This window comes from Dermacentor andersoni, chromosome 11, assembly GCF_023375885.2.
Source record: "Dermacentor andersoni chromosome 11, qqDerAnde1_hic_scaffold, whole genome shotgun sequence".
Classification (NCBI taxonomy): domain Eukaryota; kingdom Metazoa; phylum Arthropoda; class Arachnida; order Ixodida; family Ixodidae; genus Dermacentor; species Dermacentor andersoni.
Genome location: NC_092824.1, coordinates 86,610,645 through 86,626,750, shown reverse-complemented (window position 1 = coordinate 86,626,750; position 16,106 = coordinate 86,610,645). Strand labels below are relative to the sequence as shown.

Here is a 16,106-nt window from a genome sequence, read left to right as displayed (position 1 = left end):
CTGAGGGATGTCTTCAGTGGAACCGAGGTCTGTCTGCGCATTGTCGGTATGTTCAATTTTCTAAAATGCAATTTCTGGAGAGCCCCCCATAAGGTAAAGGAAACACTTTATTTAACAAACGTTCGTCCATTCTTGCGCAGATACAAGGTGGTGGTAGTAACAACTTTATTGAGACTCTGCTCAGTTATGATCTGGCAGGCCCGAATCCTAGAATGGCCCCTCACGAGGAGCGACCCTTTCGGCCCAGGCAACGAGGGCTTTTTGTACTTTTTCATCCGCCGTTCTGAGCAGCTCTTCCCACGTCTGTTGTACAAGGCACGTCTGATACAAGGCATTACACTTTTCGCGTGACAGGGCTGGCGAGCTCGTCAAAGAAAGCTTAGTTACGTATTAATAGCCAGGTCACTAAAATAAAGTTTTTCATACCATACCATACCATACTACTTGTCCAAGCACATTACATGCCGCTACACCATGCTAGAATCGTCAAAATTACATTAAATTCTGTAGGATTCGGGGCTCGTGTCCTCGGAGCCTGGCGTCACACAGAGAGCCGCTCTCTTAGCCTTCGCCGCCGGTGCTTCTCGTAACGGGTAGCTGGCCTATACGCTACCAGGGAGTCGCACGCACGCGAAGCGGGCCCTACGTCGTCGTCCGAGTTTCGTTGACGAGGCTTGCTTCTTTCGCGGAGAGTAGAAGATCGAGAGGTTGGAGAAAGGGCACAGGGGGAATTTATTTACGAAACAAGGAGTACTCGTACTGGCCGAAGCACGCAGCGCAGTACAACGTTCACGTAACATGAGCTACAGGTCAGAACAGACTATACCTTTCTGGGAGAGCACGTCGGGAGACGTCAGCGGACCAGAGCACATTACAAAGAGTCCGCTTGAATTCTTTTGGTCTCCCATGATCCCAAGGCCTGGAAAAGTCGCGGTCACACCATCCTCCAATCAGAGCGTTCGTAGTCGGCCAAGGCTCCGTGTCCAGTGTTGTGCGATCACCCCCCCCCCCCCCCCCCCCGCATACAAGGCGACGGCATGGCAACCTATGAACCTGTCGTTGACGCTGCTCCCATGGGACTGTGAACTTCACCACGGTGAAACGATTTGCCTCAGGAAAGCAGGAGAGGTGTGAAGGTCGCTGCCCCCGCTGGCCGATCGTGCTTTTGAGCTCTTGTAGCCTGAATTTCTTCCTGTAAACGATCCTAATTGCAGTTAGGAATACTTGTGTGCGAGGTGAGAGCATACGATGTTATTCTGGCACCTTTTGGTACCCCGGATGAGGTTTGCAGACTCGTTTAAAGAAAAATGACTCGAGTGTCTAGCACGACACAGTGCCTTTATATTCGCCCATTTTCGTGTTAACAGACGCAGGCTTTGTAGGTGAACCGTGCCCCATCTTTTGGCAGATTGCGACTTTCAGTTTATGCACCTGAAGGCATGCAACCACAAGAGTTTCTTGGAAGGTTCACCCTCGTTCTGGGCACTATGCGCAAAGCGTTGCTTCCCGAGTCGGAGATGAAGACGCGCGCAGGTTCCCTTTTGCTGGACGACCACACATGACGTCAAAATCAGGATTTCTGTCACTTACGCTACCCGTTTGGATTTGTGGTCTCAGATTCAGTACGTCGCGAAATCGCGAGAAGAGGCTATAGATGACGCTAAAGCCATTTTTCATTGTCTTGCTGGTTCGTCCGATGCATTTCAGTGATCCTCAAAGTTGCACGAGTAATTTAGGAAGGTTTGAAAAGCCGATCGCTTAATTAGATAATCGGCATCGGTAGTTTCAGCATAACTTTTGGTTCTTGGTTTCTAAGCCCAATTTATTTTAGAGAACGCGGAAGACAGACATATTCACTCGGCGTTCGCTGTAGAGTCTAGAAACCCAGTTCGGTCTCTCGTTTGATTGATGCCCGTATGTAGGGATGTCTCACGTTGTTCCAATATGCAATCAGTAGGGCGGGATCGAAGCGTTTGTGGCTGACATTGCCGAAGTCAACCATACTTAATAAAAAAACTTTCTCACATTGGATTCAATGACGAGGGATAGTCTTAACTCGGCCCAGCTCGCTTATGTTTAAAAATTGCTTTGATTAGAAAATTGCGTTATAATGCTGACATGTAACTGTAAAACTGCTGCTGCAAAATGTTGTGGTGTATTTTATGCTCTGTTGCTGCGTTAAAGCTGCTGTGTCTACAAATCGCCTATTTTTACTCACTTTAAAAGATGCCTCAATTACACCATACAAAGCCGTCACGCAAACCATGCAAGCTCGCATGTGCGGTGAAATTCGACGCAATAGCGTCGCAGTATCGCGGATTCTCACAACGTGAATTGTTAGGCCGCCGTGTCTGTGACAACTTGCAAGTAGGAATAACCGAACCAACGTCTGGGTACAGTCTGAATTCCTTTAATTGCAGACGTAGTCGTGGAAACACACAGGCACACACATCACTCACACATTTCGGCTGTAGCTACACTTGCAATGTGTCTGCCGGATCACTGATTTTCTGAATATGAACACTCAGTTTACGTTTCAGAACAACGCGGTTACAAAACGCTAGGCGTTGCATCTAGCATGTAAGCCTCAGTTGGAAATTACCGAATAGATGACCGGCATTACAATGCTTTAATTTCCCGCTGGCATTTGCCGGTTTGTAAGGGTTGCAGATAGTTCTTACTGTTTACGAATGCGAGTATGCCAAGTGTTATCACTCGACTTCTTTTAAGCATCTTCCCCTGGCGGTGCAATAACGCAATAGAACAGTGGACGTCATCGTTAGTATAAGATCGTCACCCGCACACGATCATGTGTGCTTAAAACATAGGCTCTGCTTTTGCTGTGTTGTGCACGTTTTCCGGCGCCTTTGTTTCTGAAGTATGAAATGCTATTTACTGCTACACTTAAGTTACATGGCGAACGCTGTTTTAAAATGGAAAAAAAAGTTCTATCAGCCACTGCCATCATATCTAGTGGACAACCTAACAGCTGTGTTAACTGACAATGTTTAGCGACTTAAAATGCACATATATTTCTTTTAAAAGACACACAAAATATTAATAAAAACTCAGGTACTTTACTACTGTCTAACTACAATGCAAATCCTACCGGAGGCGGATTACTTGTGACCAGCCTATCTAAGACTCGCTTCTGTTCATCATTCAAAGCCATTAAGAGCACAACCTTTAGGAGGTTAAAAAAGCACAACTTTTGCTGCTGCTGTGTGAAGCAGTTGTTCGTTTATTGTCTGACACACATTTGGCACCAAACGCTTCCTTCTGCTGCGAAAACAAAGAGAAATGTAGGATAGCTATGGAGGCTGGATATGGAGGTATTTCATCTGCTTCATAATGGCTACCTTTCGAGAGACTTGTCTCCTCTTCTGGAGAATGTGTGGGAGAAAAGGAAGCTGTTTCGGATGGCCGTTTAAAATGTTTCTGAGTGGCTCCTCTCCTCGCGATGTCATTTTCCTTAACGAGCCGTAGCTGCTCCGTAGTTACTCCGTTATGGTCGTCATGCTCTGATCGCTTACACTATCGCACTTGAAGCAAGTCTTCATGAACAGCATCGGAATACCACCACTGCACATTGCTTAGACAAGGCAGAGGACGCTTGCAGAGCTTCGGCGAACAGGGCATGTGCTTTGCTGTTATTGTAGGCAATGAGGTTTATGTAGGCAGTAGCTAGTTTCTCAATGCGCACAACAGTTTTGGAGGGAGTTAGAAAAAAAAAAAAACGAGGGTGAGGAGGTGAGGGAGAGACCGTATAGCAGGGCTGGGACCACGAGAATAATTCGACAGTAAAGAGGGCGGCGCTGGTCGTTCCATCCGGGCTCTACCAGATCCCGCTGGACCGGCCACCTGGTGGGTTGTGGACGCGAATGCCGCTCCTGGTGCCTTGGCTGTCGTCAATCTGTGCTCCTGCAAAGATAACGAGATGAAATGTCTTTCAGCAAATTTATGAACGTACGTGTGTGTGTGTGTGTTCGATGGGGGCGAAATGCGAAAACACCCGTGTACTTAGATTTAGGTACACGTTAAAGATCCCCAGGTGGTCGAAATTTCCGGAGTCCCCCACAACGGCGTGCCTCATAATCAGAAAGTGGTTTCGGCACGTAAAACCCCACGGCACGTGTGTGTGTGTGTGTGTGTGTGTGTGTGTTCGTTTTGTATAGCTATCTGTTTCTCCCAGCCGTTTATTATCTACGGTGAAATGATATCACCCATGAATGAATAAAAAAATGAGTGAGACTGCGGCCTCAACGACCCGAGAAATGTGTTCGTGGACCTTGGAGTGCCTGGCGATTTGTGTTTGAGAAATAATCGGTGTGGTGGCTCCGTAGCTGTGGCGTTGCGTTGTTGAGTACGAGGTCGTGTGTTCGATCACCACCTGCTGCGGACGCATTCCTATGGAGGCGGAATGCAAGAATGCTCGTGTTCCGAGCCTTTTGTGCACGTTAAACAGAAAACCAAGGTTGTCAAAATTAAATCGGAGCCGCCCATTTAGCCATCCTTCATAACCCACTGCGGAGTTTCGAAACGTTAAACCCCACACTTCCATTTTTTTTTAATTCGAGAACTACTGCTAAATGCACTCTCGTTTAAATTCATTTGCTCTACTTTCAAATTTACGCCGATAAATTGCCATCTTGCCAGAAATGTCGAACATCTGGCGGCTGTTCTGAAAACCGACTTCAAGCTGCTGCGAATTGAAATGCCATTTCTTTAGTTCGTTGTGGAAAACGCATGACGCTCTTGAACAACGCAGTCAAGCAATAATGGTATGTTGTCAATTTTTTTGCATCCTGTTATGGAGCATTGCGCTGTAACCTAGGCTAACGCACATATTTCTCGCAGCTCTTAGGTAGCAGCCACATGCTTCGCGATCGTTTATGTACCGAAAGTTGGCACGTTTCAGCCTTGTTTACGCGTTTGCACGAGCGCGGTTGCTGTGGGTCGTTGCGATAATATGCAACCGGTAAAGGTCATTATCAAGACCGCATGTCAGAGATCAGGTATGCCGTCTTCAGTGACAGCCACACAGAGCCCACAGCAACGCCGAGGAAATCATAGGGGAATGAATCACGGGGTTGTAGCGGAGGCTGTGTGTTCGGCTCCGTTGTCTTCCACTTTCATCTCACTTCTTACGTCATTAAGAACACGAAGCTTATCGAGAATATAACCCTGTTTTGATTATGGGAGGTATTCGGCGTCGTTAGCACGACATATTCCATAGCAATAGCGCAAATACAGCGCGGTCTGAGGACATAATTTTTTTTTATAATTGTATATTTAGTTTTCTTTTGTTAATGTGTTCCCTACACTTGGTTGCACTGTCGCTTGGCTTCGGACGTGTCAGCCGCCAAGAGTCTTATTGCTTCAGTGCTGAAAGAGCGCTCCTGCCACGTGCCGACTCGTGCACAGCTTGAAAGTGCAACTTCTTTGTTGACACCGTTTAGCATGCCTCGAGATAGATGACACTTTAGCAAACCGAAATTTGGACACCGAGATTACTCTAAGGCAGACTATTCGCTTTCCGTGCCGAAAACCTTTTTTGCGAATAACGCTGCTATAAGAACTACCTGCCTTTCTGCGCTCGCTAATGCTCTAGCTATACAGGGTGTTTCAGCGAACACGTTCAAAAATCTTTAAAAGTTTCCTGTGGCAGATATCACAATTCTAGTTCACGAGCTGGTCTACTCGAAGCGGCGGACAGCTAGTACTTGCACAAAAAATGGAGATGCAAAATCAATGAATTAATAAAAATTCAATAATTAAGTTTTTAACCAATTACATTATGGCCCATATTGCAATTTACAAATTCTAGCCATGGAGTTCGCAAGGCGGATCCACTTCGAACGAATTTTCAATATGACACCAGTTTCGAGATATAAATTCCCGAACTTCGCGGAGAAATGCATTGGCGTTCCAGTTAATTTGTTAACAAAATGTCGTTTCATGCACTGAAGCACACAGGTAATTGGAACGCCAATGCGTTTCTCCGCAAAGTTCGGGAATTTATATCTCGAAATTGGTGTCGTCCTGAGAATTCTTTTCAAGTGGATCGGCCTTGCGAAGTCGCACTGCTAGAATTTATAAACTGTAATATGGGTCATAAGATAATTAGCTAAAATTTAATTAGTGAATTCTTGTTAATTAGTCGATTTCGCATTTCAATTTTTTTTTTGCAAGTAGTGTCCGCCGCTTCGAGTAGACCGGCTCATAGGCTAGAATTGAGCTATCTGCCACAAGCAACCATTACAAAAATTTTGAAAGTGTTCGCTGAAACACCCTGTATATCGTTGTCGCTGCTCCGCGTTTTCTTGCTGGGCCGATCCCGAGACCGTTGGAACGTGGTGCTCTCCTACGAACCTCTTCGACACCACCCTGGATCGCTATGTTATGTCATGTTCGGTATGCGCGGGCTTCACGGCGGCGCCGCTAGGTGGCGCAGCATGTCCAGGTGGAAGTTCGAAGAGAGGAGCTCGGCTGCAGTGCAGACGCCTCATGCAAGGTGCGTTTCGGCTATTCGCATACTTGATAGTCGTCGTCGATCAGTTCTGCCCGATTGATGGTGTTGCTTTCTTTTCAAGGACAGCGGTAAGCCACAGGTCGCGAAACACAGGGAGCGCCTTATTCTCACCTGACAGGCTGAAGCTGGAGTCCTGGAGGTTGCGACCTCCGCTGCGAGTGGGTCCGCGGGTGTGGAACTCCGACGGGCTGAAGGGACTCTCCTGTCCCCTCGGAGGCGTCATCTGATTCTTCAGCGGTGTAGCACCGTCGCCTCCGTTCATCATCTGGTCCCCTACGGGTCCGTCGTAGCCGTCACGGTTCACCTTGAGGTGCTGGCTGGCCTGCGTGCCGCCGTCACCGCGCGACATTAGTCGGTTCTACAGCCCGGCGTCGCTCTTAGGGTTCGCTACCTCTCACTACGAGAAACTCTGGCGCTGCGATCGTTCAGCAACTGTGAGAATGATGATTAGTAACACAGGTTTGCCTAGTCTTCGCGCGCTTGTGGCTTCACAGGTTCTTGTGGCTTTGTTTATCGCGTTTTATCTGCCTTTACCGGCCTAAATTTCGAAGCAAACCTGTTTTTCTAACGGCAGAAGGCGATAAGACTCCGCACATGTACTGTCGACGCGAATTGTTCCATTTATAACGCATATGTTGTTGAAAATTATCAGTCTGGAAAGCTGCGCAGAGCAGTTTGAGGCGTGAAGGACGAATTAAACGAAAAAATGTCGACAACCAAGTCTCTTTTGCCACGAAAGACCTCGGGACCTGTTATCGAAAGCTGTTGACAGCGTTCTGGCATTTTAACTATTCGAGCGAACGTCTGAGCTTGTTATAAGCAAACCGATTATACAATCTACTGTCCAGCGACAGCATATCGCCATTTTGATTAGTGTATTCAGAAATGACGTAGTGCTTTAGAGTCTGGTCGCCGCAGATGCGTTCTGACACCAAACGCGTGGGGTCGGGAAGAAAAGTTGGCTACATTGCGTTTACTTACCCGCTGCCTCTCGAAGAGACTGCTGAAGGTATGTGGCGAAAATGGTGGCAGGCCGATGAAGCGCCCGGACCCTTGACTCACTTTGAGCTGCGCAGAAATGGTGCGTTTGTGATAACATTCATGTAATATTCACATTATTGGCAAGTTAAAGAAGAAGAAAAAATGCGATCGGACACTACAGAGGCCATGAAATATTTTCGTCTCGGCATAACTCTTGGTTACTTGCGGAACAACCCGTGCTAAAGCATGGACATCGTTCAGAGAAGCACATTCATACAGCATGACGAAGAACAATACTGGAAAACAGGCTAACCGAGCGTGTCTTCCATATTCCAGGATCGTTTCTTCAAGATGTCTGTCGAAACGCTTTTGTGAAGAGACAATTATTTGGGAGTCCATGGAACTAACCAATCCTCACCATGTCTCATTTTAGCTAAGAAACGCTGGCCTAGTTTACAAGAATGGTGACCACTCAAACTTATGAAAAGTATAGTTTAAAAACAGGGAGGCGAAGAAGCTGACGTAGTATCGCGCGTATGTATTCTAGCCATACGCACTCTAGCCGGCCACTAGTCATGCATGGGGTCACCCGTAGGATCAAGCATCTTACTGTCAGAGGAGGTCACTGCGTACCACTATCCTAATCAATTAAGCAACCTTCAACGCCATTTCTGCCCAGCAGATTGTGTAGGCCGTTCGACGTTAACGTTCAAAAAAAATATAAAGGTAACCGCAGCAGTTGCGTAACTGCATTCTTTAGATTCCTGCTGTCTTCTCGGTGGTTAATGGACGTTTTTACATTTCTTAATGCTCGTATATAGCCCAAAAAACTTTCACCTCTAGCCTTCTCTGCAGTGTGGCACGCAGTTTCGTCACCAGAGTGTTGAGATTATGTCCGTACACTGCACGTAAAAATACAGTGTGTGTCTGCAAAGCTGATCCTGTCGGGCAAAGCAAAAGCAACTATAGGATAAAGGGGGGGGGGGGGGGGGAGGCGGTTCAAGTGTCTCGGGCTGACAGTTTCTAAGAGGCGTTAAGTTAAACTAAACGCCCAACACACTTTCTCTTTTCTTTGAGTCTGCGAATTGCGGGTCCATTCAAATGCTCTCTCTGCATAGTACGACGGGATAAAACGCAGCGCAGTGTTCATTAGCAGTACATAATGTAGTTTCTGGTGAATAAAGGAACCGTGTTAACAGCTCCCTCCCCCACACCACGCCCGCTTTTTTTTCTGGCCCCGATCATTCTCTTTCTTCTCTGTTTTTCGAGCTTAAGTAACTTTGAAAGGACATAATTTTGTTGGCTATCGAAAACATGCAGCCTGCCATGACGTGGGTTCTGAAAGAGGTCCCAGCTTCGAGGCTAGCTACAATGCGTGGCACAGTTGCTGGCAGTAATGTAGGTGCTACAGGACGCCATTTCGAAGAATATTTCGGGTATCTAAACATGTCTGCAGTTGAAGGAACTATCCGGAATCAGCCTTGTTCCTTTGGACACACGCCCTTTCGCTGCGATAACGAGACGCGATCTCGTGAACAATGTGCTGAGCTTAGGCCCATGCACGGAAAGACTAAATGCAACGATACTTGGGGCTGCGAAAGTCTATAGTTTGAGATAGTGTACATATATAGAAGGGCCACCTTGCAAAATCTGACGTTTGAAATACGAGTGGATACGTCGCGAAAGGCTAACAAAAAAACACGTCTTTGACATGAAAATTAAAAAAAAGAATGAAGCAAACCGTCACCTCACGCCGGAAATGACGCATACTGACAATACGCAGCTGCTCGACTTCCCTCCGAGATCAGGCACCGCCGGCGCTGAGCTGAAATCTCGGAGACCACGTGTTGGGTCTTACGTAATATTGGATATAGCTAACGCTAGTCTAGGTGCTCTTTAAAGGTATGAACAAGCGCTTGTCTGCTCGAATTGACTCGACAGCTGCGATAGCTTGGGGAATCGAAGCTTACTTGGCCGTCGTCCATGACAACGTGTCCTCCAGAGATGACGTACTGTGGTCCGCCACGGACATGCATTCCTTCGAAGATGTTAAAGTCGGCCACGGAATTGTGGGACTTCTTTGATATCACCGTCAACTTCTTGGGATCCCAAATGACGATGTCGGCATCTGAGCCCGCTTGGATGCGTCCCTGGAGAACATCGAAAAATAAAATTTGCGATCGCCCCATGGGAACACGCCAAATGACCACAATCCTTACAGTGAACTTATTTTTATCGCTCGCAGACACACAGACAAGAAGGAGTGCATGACTGTAAGTGTTACATCCCCGGAAGATTTTGAATGGCCTGAAACGGAAAAAACATTTTTTGTTTGTTTCTTCTTGAGAAAAGAATGGTGATAAAATAGGTTTCACATTGCCCACTACAAGCATTTGTAGCAAGACGATTCTGTACTCTATACTGGTAAAAAAATATGAACAGGCTCAATACATTTCATTTGTTTTACTAAAATGACAAGATGAGCGGATCTGCTGCAGTCTACGTGACACCAAAACGAATTTTCTACAAGCACAGTGTAGAGGTTTTAGAATACGTAAAAGAAAAAGGTAGCGCACTTCCTATTCTGTGTCTGTATATCGCTGCTTTCGCTTAACTTCTTAGTCGCTTTTGGTTCCGCATCATCGGTAAAAAAGAAAGGTTTCGGCCATTTCGCGCTCCGTTTTGTAACTTCCCTTTCTTTAAAAACTGGGTGTTCTGGAAAACACTGTAAAATAATTCACACTCTTCAAAGGGAATAAAGGTTTAAATCGGTTTATAACTCACACCCTTACACCCAAAAAAAGGTGGAAGGGTGTCAGTTGTAGACCCATCTATACTTTTATTCACTTTCAAGGGTGTAACTTTTACAGAGAAGGCACACACCAGCATCGCTTACAGTACTCTGGTAAAGAGTCTCCTGTCTTTTTTGTTGTTTGTTGCGCACACTCAAACTGTACTATTAAGCTGGCCGTGTTCAGGTGAATCGAAAACGGCCCACGGATTTTGTTTTGCCCACTTCTTGCACGGGGCACTTTTGGAGTACACTTTGTTTCATTGGATGCGAAACTTATTACCACGCCTATACTGTTGACAAACTGACGCGTTACGTACTATTCACTGCGATGAACTTGCACCGCCTATAGGAAGCATAATGAGCCCGATGACCTGAGAGGCGAGGCCTGGCGCAATCGTCAAAATATGGCGTCACTCATAGACCCCTGTGACGTCACGCGCAGCGCAGAGCGCGAGTTTCTTAAAAAGTGAATCAAACGTTTACGTTATTTCCTCGTAAAACAATCTTCTGAACTGTTTTCGTCTGGTTTTTTACACGTACCATGTTAAAGCTTTCATGACAACTTGCTTGATAGTTCTGTTTTGGGATTACATCACCAAAATAAAAAGACCTGCCAATGCTTGCTTGTTTTCTTTTTCTACGTGATGGACCGTTCAAAGCCCTTGTAAAAATAAAAGATAAACGCACTAAAAATAATTTGTTTACCTTTTTAGGATAAATGTTGAACAACTTGGCAGCATTCGTGCTGGTGACAGCAACGAAACGGCAGGCGTCCATCTTGCCAGTCATCTAAAGAAAGATGAGGAAATCGATGTGATTGGAAAACGAGTGATTCGATTCTTGTGGGCGTGCGCGTGAGCTGGGTTTTGCATCCTTCGAGCGACATTGCTGAGCCACTGCATGCGAGAACAACTTTTCTGTCACCATACGACATCCGCATCGCCACAGATGCCGTATCTGTCATAGAATCCTAACTTCATGGACATCGCTACATTACATGTTAATGACTCTTTCAGTGTTCAGCTCGTCTGACCGCTTTTCGCGATTTCATAACTTGCATATTATAAGCTCTTCTGGGGAAAAAAAAAGACACGAGTTCACATTAAGATGGAAGCTTGAAGTGATTCACAGTGGTCGAAGAAGGAAATGACTCTAGAGCCAACATTTCTGCTAGGGGACATGTCGAAACATTGGTTCTAGCGACAGTCCCTGTTCTGCCACTGTTGATCAAGTGGGACTGGGTCGCCCAAGCGAGAGGCAAGTGAATTCTGACGTTGTGTGATGTCGGAATCACGTGACGTCGGAATCGTACGGTCTCGTGTGACGTCTGACGTCATGTGCAGCCGTCGAACGAAAGCATGCAAGCGTAGCACTGTGTCTCATTCAAGTGACAGCATTTCGTGCACGAAGTGTTCATTTATATAGTCTGAATACCTTAAGAAACCCAGATGGCTGCGTTCATGCAGGTACACAAATAGCACTCGTAATACCTGCAACACCTGCTGTTTGTCAGGATGCCATAAAATGTGAGAAGGTTCGCCTTTCATGTCTAACAGGATGTGCATATAGAAAATAGCATAGCGATATAATTATGTAAAGGCACTGTTTTAACACCAGAAACCATCTCTAATGTTTTGTAAGAGATGCAACAAGAATTTCACCAGGAGTAGCGAAACTTTGAAAAGCGAAACTTTGAAAAGCGAAGCGCTTCTTCGTGAACCTCGCCGGGTGTCGTGACCGCGGGAGATGTGGCCTGACAGTTCCCTTGCCGAATAGACCAACCAATCACAGGGGAGCACGCGCGCTGCGCGCCCCACTGGATTTATTGCAGCACCACCAGGTGGCACTTGCCTCGGCGCATTCGCGGCTGCATGGTAATGAGGAAGCAAATACTCCTTGCAGATAGAAGTGTTCGAATCGCGCTGCGTACGTATGAGCTTTTCTGTCTCTGAAATCATGATGCGTTCAAGGCGCCCGTCGTACTCAATAGTAGTCAGCAGTTCCATTTAACTAAAGCTCGGTATAATTTGTGTGTGCTCGCGTTCGTGCTTGCGGGTGCGTGCATGTGTGCGCGTGTGTGTGTAGTCTTGTTGCGACTTTTTATGCACATATGCAAAGTTTCACTGCTCCGGGTCGACTGCCAAGCTGCTGGCGGAGAGGTTGCAGAAGCTTCGCGCGCTTGCTCCTAGAGAACCGGAAGTAGACACGACGTGCCATCATGACGCAGAGCCAGCGAAGGCGGAGCTTAGCCCCGATCACTCGGCGAACGTGTTGAAGAGAAAATTCATGGCTGTGGAGGAGGGTAACTCGCGAATGATTAACTGTATCTGTGCCCTACGTGTCTATGAAATTTGTCCAAACCGTTCCAGGGGCCCTATAAATAAATTTTTTCCCCTGTGATGACGATGATGCAAGTGATGCAAAACTGATTCTGAATATTCCAACATCATGTTGTTGCTTCAATATACAAGCATTTGTGAGTTATATTTAGGTGATTTTCTACGGATGAAAAAAAATTCAGGTAACACATTTTTTAATCTATTCAGCATTTTATCATGCACTCTACTTGCTGGCTTGCGAAATATCTTGAAGGGATGCTAGAGGACCCAACAACAACTTAGTAATGGCTCACAAATTCACATTAATATGTCGGAAGAGGTTGGACCGTTACGGAGGAAATAAAGACCAAACATTCACTGTCCCAATTTCGCGCGAGACGAGGAAGGTCACAGGACAAGTGTTCGATTACAACTGCGGACAGTCACACAACTTATTTGTGAATGAGCAAGCTGTCCCGTCCCTGTCACTTTCAATTTTGTGCTTTTTCCCACACTATAAATAGATGTAAAGCCTTTCAACAATGCACATTTCTTTAATATTGCCTGTTTTGGTACAGAATAATGCTCACTCAAGGCTTGTTGGGTTGATTCTGTTATTTTTACAATGGAACGTAGCCTTTCTCTCTCGATAAACATTTAAATGCCGCTCGCCGCGGTAGCTTAGTACTTATGATAAGCGTGCCTCATAAGTAAGCTTAGTATAGGTGCGCCTCATAATTAGATTGTAGTTTCAGCACATGAAACGACAAAATATAATTTTTAAGCATTTGACTGTAGAGCCGAGTATCAGGCCGGTGCTTACCACTCCTTTCTCCCAGACAACCAGCATCCTTTCCTCCACGCCGTTGACTCCGTGCGGGATCTTGGTGAAGTCATTGGCTCCGACGGCCCTCTGTGCAGTTGTATAAGTGCAGTGCTGGGAACCGGTGACGTGGAGGTCTCCGCTGGAAAGAAATGTGGTTCCCTTTGTGTTCAAAAGTTGCATCGTTTCATTCGCACGGCAAACTATGAGTTTGCACTACCAGAACAGAGCCATCTCGCGGACGCAGGTGGCTGTTGCCACTACGTGTGCGAAGCAGCCAGTATATGTTTAGGCATAATGCCGTCAATGCAGGGGAGCATATGTATGTCAGTCTATAGCGAGCTGGGGAGTGGCATAGAGTTTCTCGCTGTATTACCCAGAGGGAAATGTGCTGCTGCTGCGCTGTTGTATGCATGGGAATGCCGGTGTACTGTGACTTTGGAATGGCATCGTTCTCGGATGATAAGGACACCACGAAGACATGTCTGGCCAGCACCGTTACGTCTATCACGATGGTTCATCGTGTACTAAAAACAGCACGTAAAAAGCTATTTTAGCTATAATATTGCACAAAAACATATTTGTTTAAATATGGGGACTTGTTATTGCATGTACAATTGATTATATGAAACGTAAAAAGTATCAGCGGACCTATAAAGTTGAAGGACAGACGACAGGATTCGTGCTCGCTTTGGAACAGTTTGTATTCTGTTCTTGCTTGCTTTTCTTCGCTTGATTATGCATTGCAAGTGAGTAAACTTCATTGGTTTCAATGGCTTAGCGGCAATGACATTGCGCTGCTAAGCACGAGGTCACGGGATCAAATTCCGGCTACAGCTAAGTTAGGTGGGGTGATGAAAGTAGGAAATTTGCAGGCGCAAGTTGGAATCGGCTAGCACAAGACAGGGATAATTGGAGATCGCGCGGAGATGTCTTCGTCGTGCAGTGGACATACAAATATGATGATGATGATGATGATGATGATGATGATAATGGTGTTAATGATGATGGTGGTGAATGCGCACGCATTTTACTAACAGGAGGAGACGACCAGTCAGAGCTAGTGCGTACGCGTAATCGCAGTGGATTGCGCATGTAGTCATGACAAACCGAGAACGTCTCCCGTGTAAGCACGTTTCTCTATGCTGTGGCGAGCACAAGAATTAAAGTGGTGTTTGTTTCGCTGGAAATTTTGTTCCAGGCACACAAATCATAACGAAATGACCTCTACCGACTGCAGTTTCATTGAAGCGCAATGCACCAAGGCACTTTGAGCGCGAAATTTTATTGTCTCCTTTTCTTCCGACTGACTAACTCGGCGACGAATAAGCTAACACAACAAGAGGGTAGCTTGTAGAGCAGAAACATTCATGCATGTATAGCTTTGACTGTTCTCGTTGCTTGTGCATCCCCCGGCACTATCAGTATCTTGCGTGTTCAGAAAAACCTGTGGTTGTGAGAGGCAGTCAAAACCATGGAGAGGTATTTTTCATCGAGCTGAAAGCAATGTGATCGACAGATTGCTCGCACATAACCAACGTCATGACGGATAATGCACTACCGAGGTGGTAACAGTTATCTGCTGTCACGAGAAAATAGAAGGAAAACAAGTATGCGTGATCGAATATCGCTTCATCGCAGGGCGCACAGGCTGTTCGCTCGCCGCCGTCATGCTAAAATAAGGTCGAGTGTAAATTGTCACCGGCACTAGCGTTCCGTTTGCACATTCTGTTCAAATCATTGCGTCACCGATGAACAATAATTTATCCAGAAATTGAAGACAGCGCTTTTCTGCGTTTACTCAGCACGTCATACGCTATGGGAAGCGGGAAGGCAGACCCGCAATGGTGGCGCACGTGGTCACGTGTTCAAAGATGGCAGCGCCCATGCAGAGGCGCTGTAGAAGGTCCATTAAAATTTCTTATATGTTCTTACCGTATATTTGTATCCTGTTTTTAAAGCGATATGTAAAGATTCACATCATAAATGTAAGAGTCCTAGCGTAGCGGGCGATACCTCGCTATAATGCGCCAAATGCCACTTTTTGGCGGTCATGCACTCCGCACCCTATATCCGCCAATGTACGCGCACAATGTTAGGCCACATTAGCGGTGCACCGGACAAGGTTGGCCCAACGTTAGTCCTGATACCTAGGATAATGGCCACTTAATTATTACGCTTCAAAAAAAAATATAAATAAATTGCTGCGTGCATGGTGATGACACTTGCGAATTTTATTCAACTGTCGGTCCTTATTTATGTAAGTAATGCGAAGAACTTGTCTTTAAACAAAATGCGACAGTTCCTTATTTCGATCGGCCTTGCGCTTTCGTGTAGCCTAATTACGAAAAAAAAAAGCACTGCATATAGAACAACACTGGCAGATCAGAACATTGCAACGTAAAGAACTGCCAAACAGACAACGAAATATGACTGCTCCTGTTTCCGCTGCCCCGCCTCTAAAATTTTCAGAGGAAGAACTGCACATGGTTGGTAAAGATAGCTTATTTATAAGGTCGTGTACGTATCTGTAATTCCTTTTCTACACTTGCTCATTTCGGTGCTGTCTAGATTTCATGCCGAATCATTCATTAACATTCTCTCCTCGTGTTTTGCTGTGAGACAGATTGACTAGGTATGAGGTGGTCAGGACTCTTC

General features: G+C 46.0%; 1 protein-coding gene across 3 annotated transcripts in view; it reads right to left on the bottom strand.

The window, feature by feature from the left end:
- Window positions 1–2,394: 2,394 nt before the first annotated feature.
- Window positions 2,395–16,106, bottom strand: part of LOC126517554 (dihydropyrimidinase-related protein 2-like) — an 80,297-nt gene continuing 66,585 nt past the window's right edge. For all 3 annotated transcript variants that reach the window (XM_050167304.3, XM_050167306.3, XM_050167305.3), the window contains 6 exons: window positions 13,449–13,590; window positions 11,013–11,096; window positions 9,484–9,663; window positions 7,514–7,600; window positions 6,644–6,854; window positions 2,395–3,921 (listed from right to left, as the gene is read on the bottom strand). In XM_050167304.3, coding sequence (XP_050023261.1) covers window positions 3,836–3,921; window positions 6,644–6,854; window positions 7,514–7,600; window positions 9,484–9,663; window positions 11,013–11,096; window positions 13,449–13,590 — 790 coding nt within the window. In that variant the 3' untranslated portion in view covers window positions 2,395–3,835. The remainder of the gene's footprint in view (window positions 3,922–6,643; window positions 6,855–7,513; window positions 7,601–9,483; window positions 9,664–11,012; window positions 11,097–13,448; window positions 13,591–16,106) is intronic.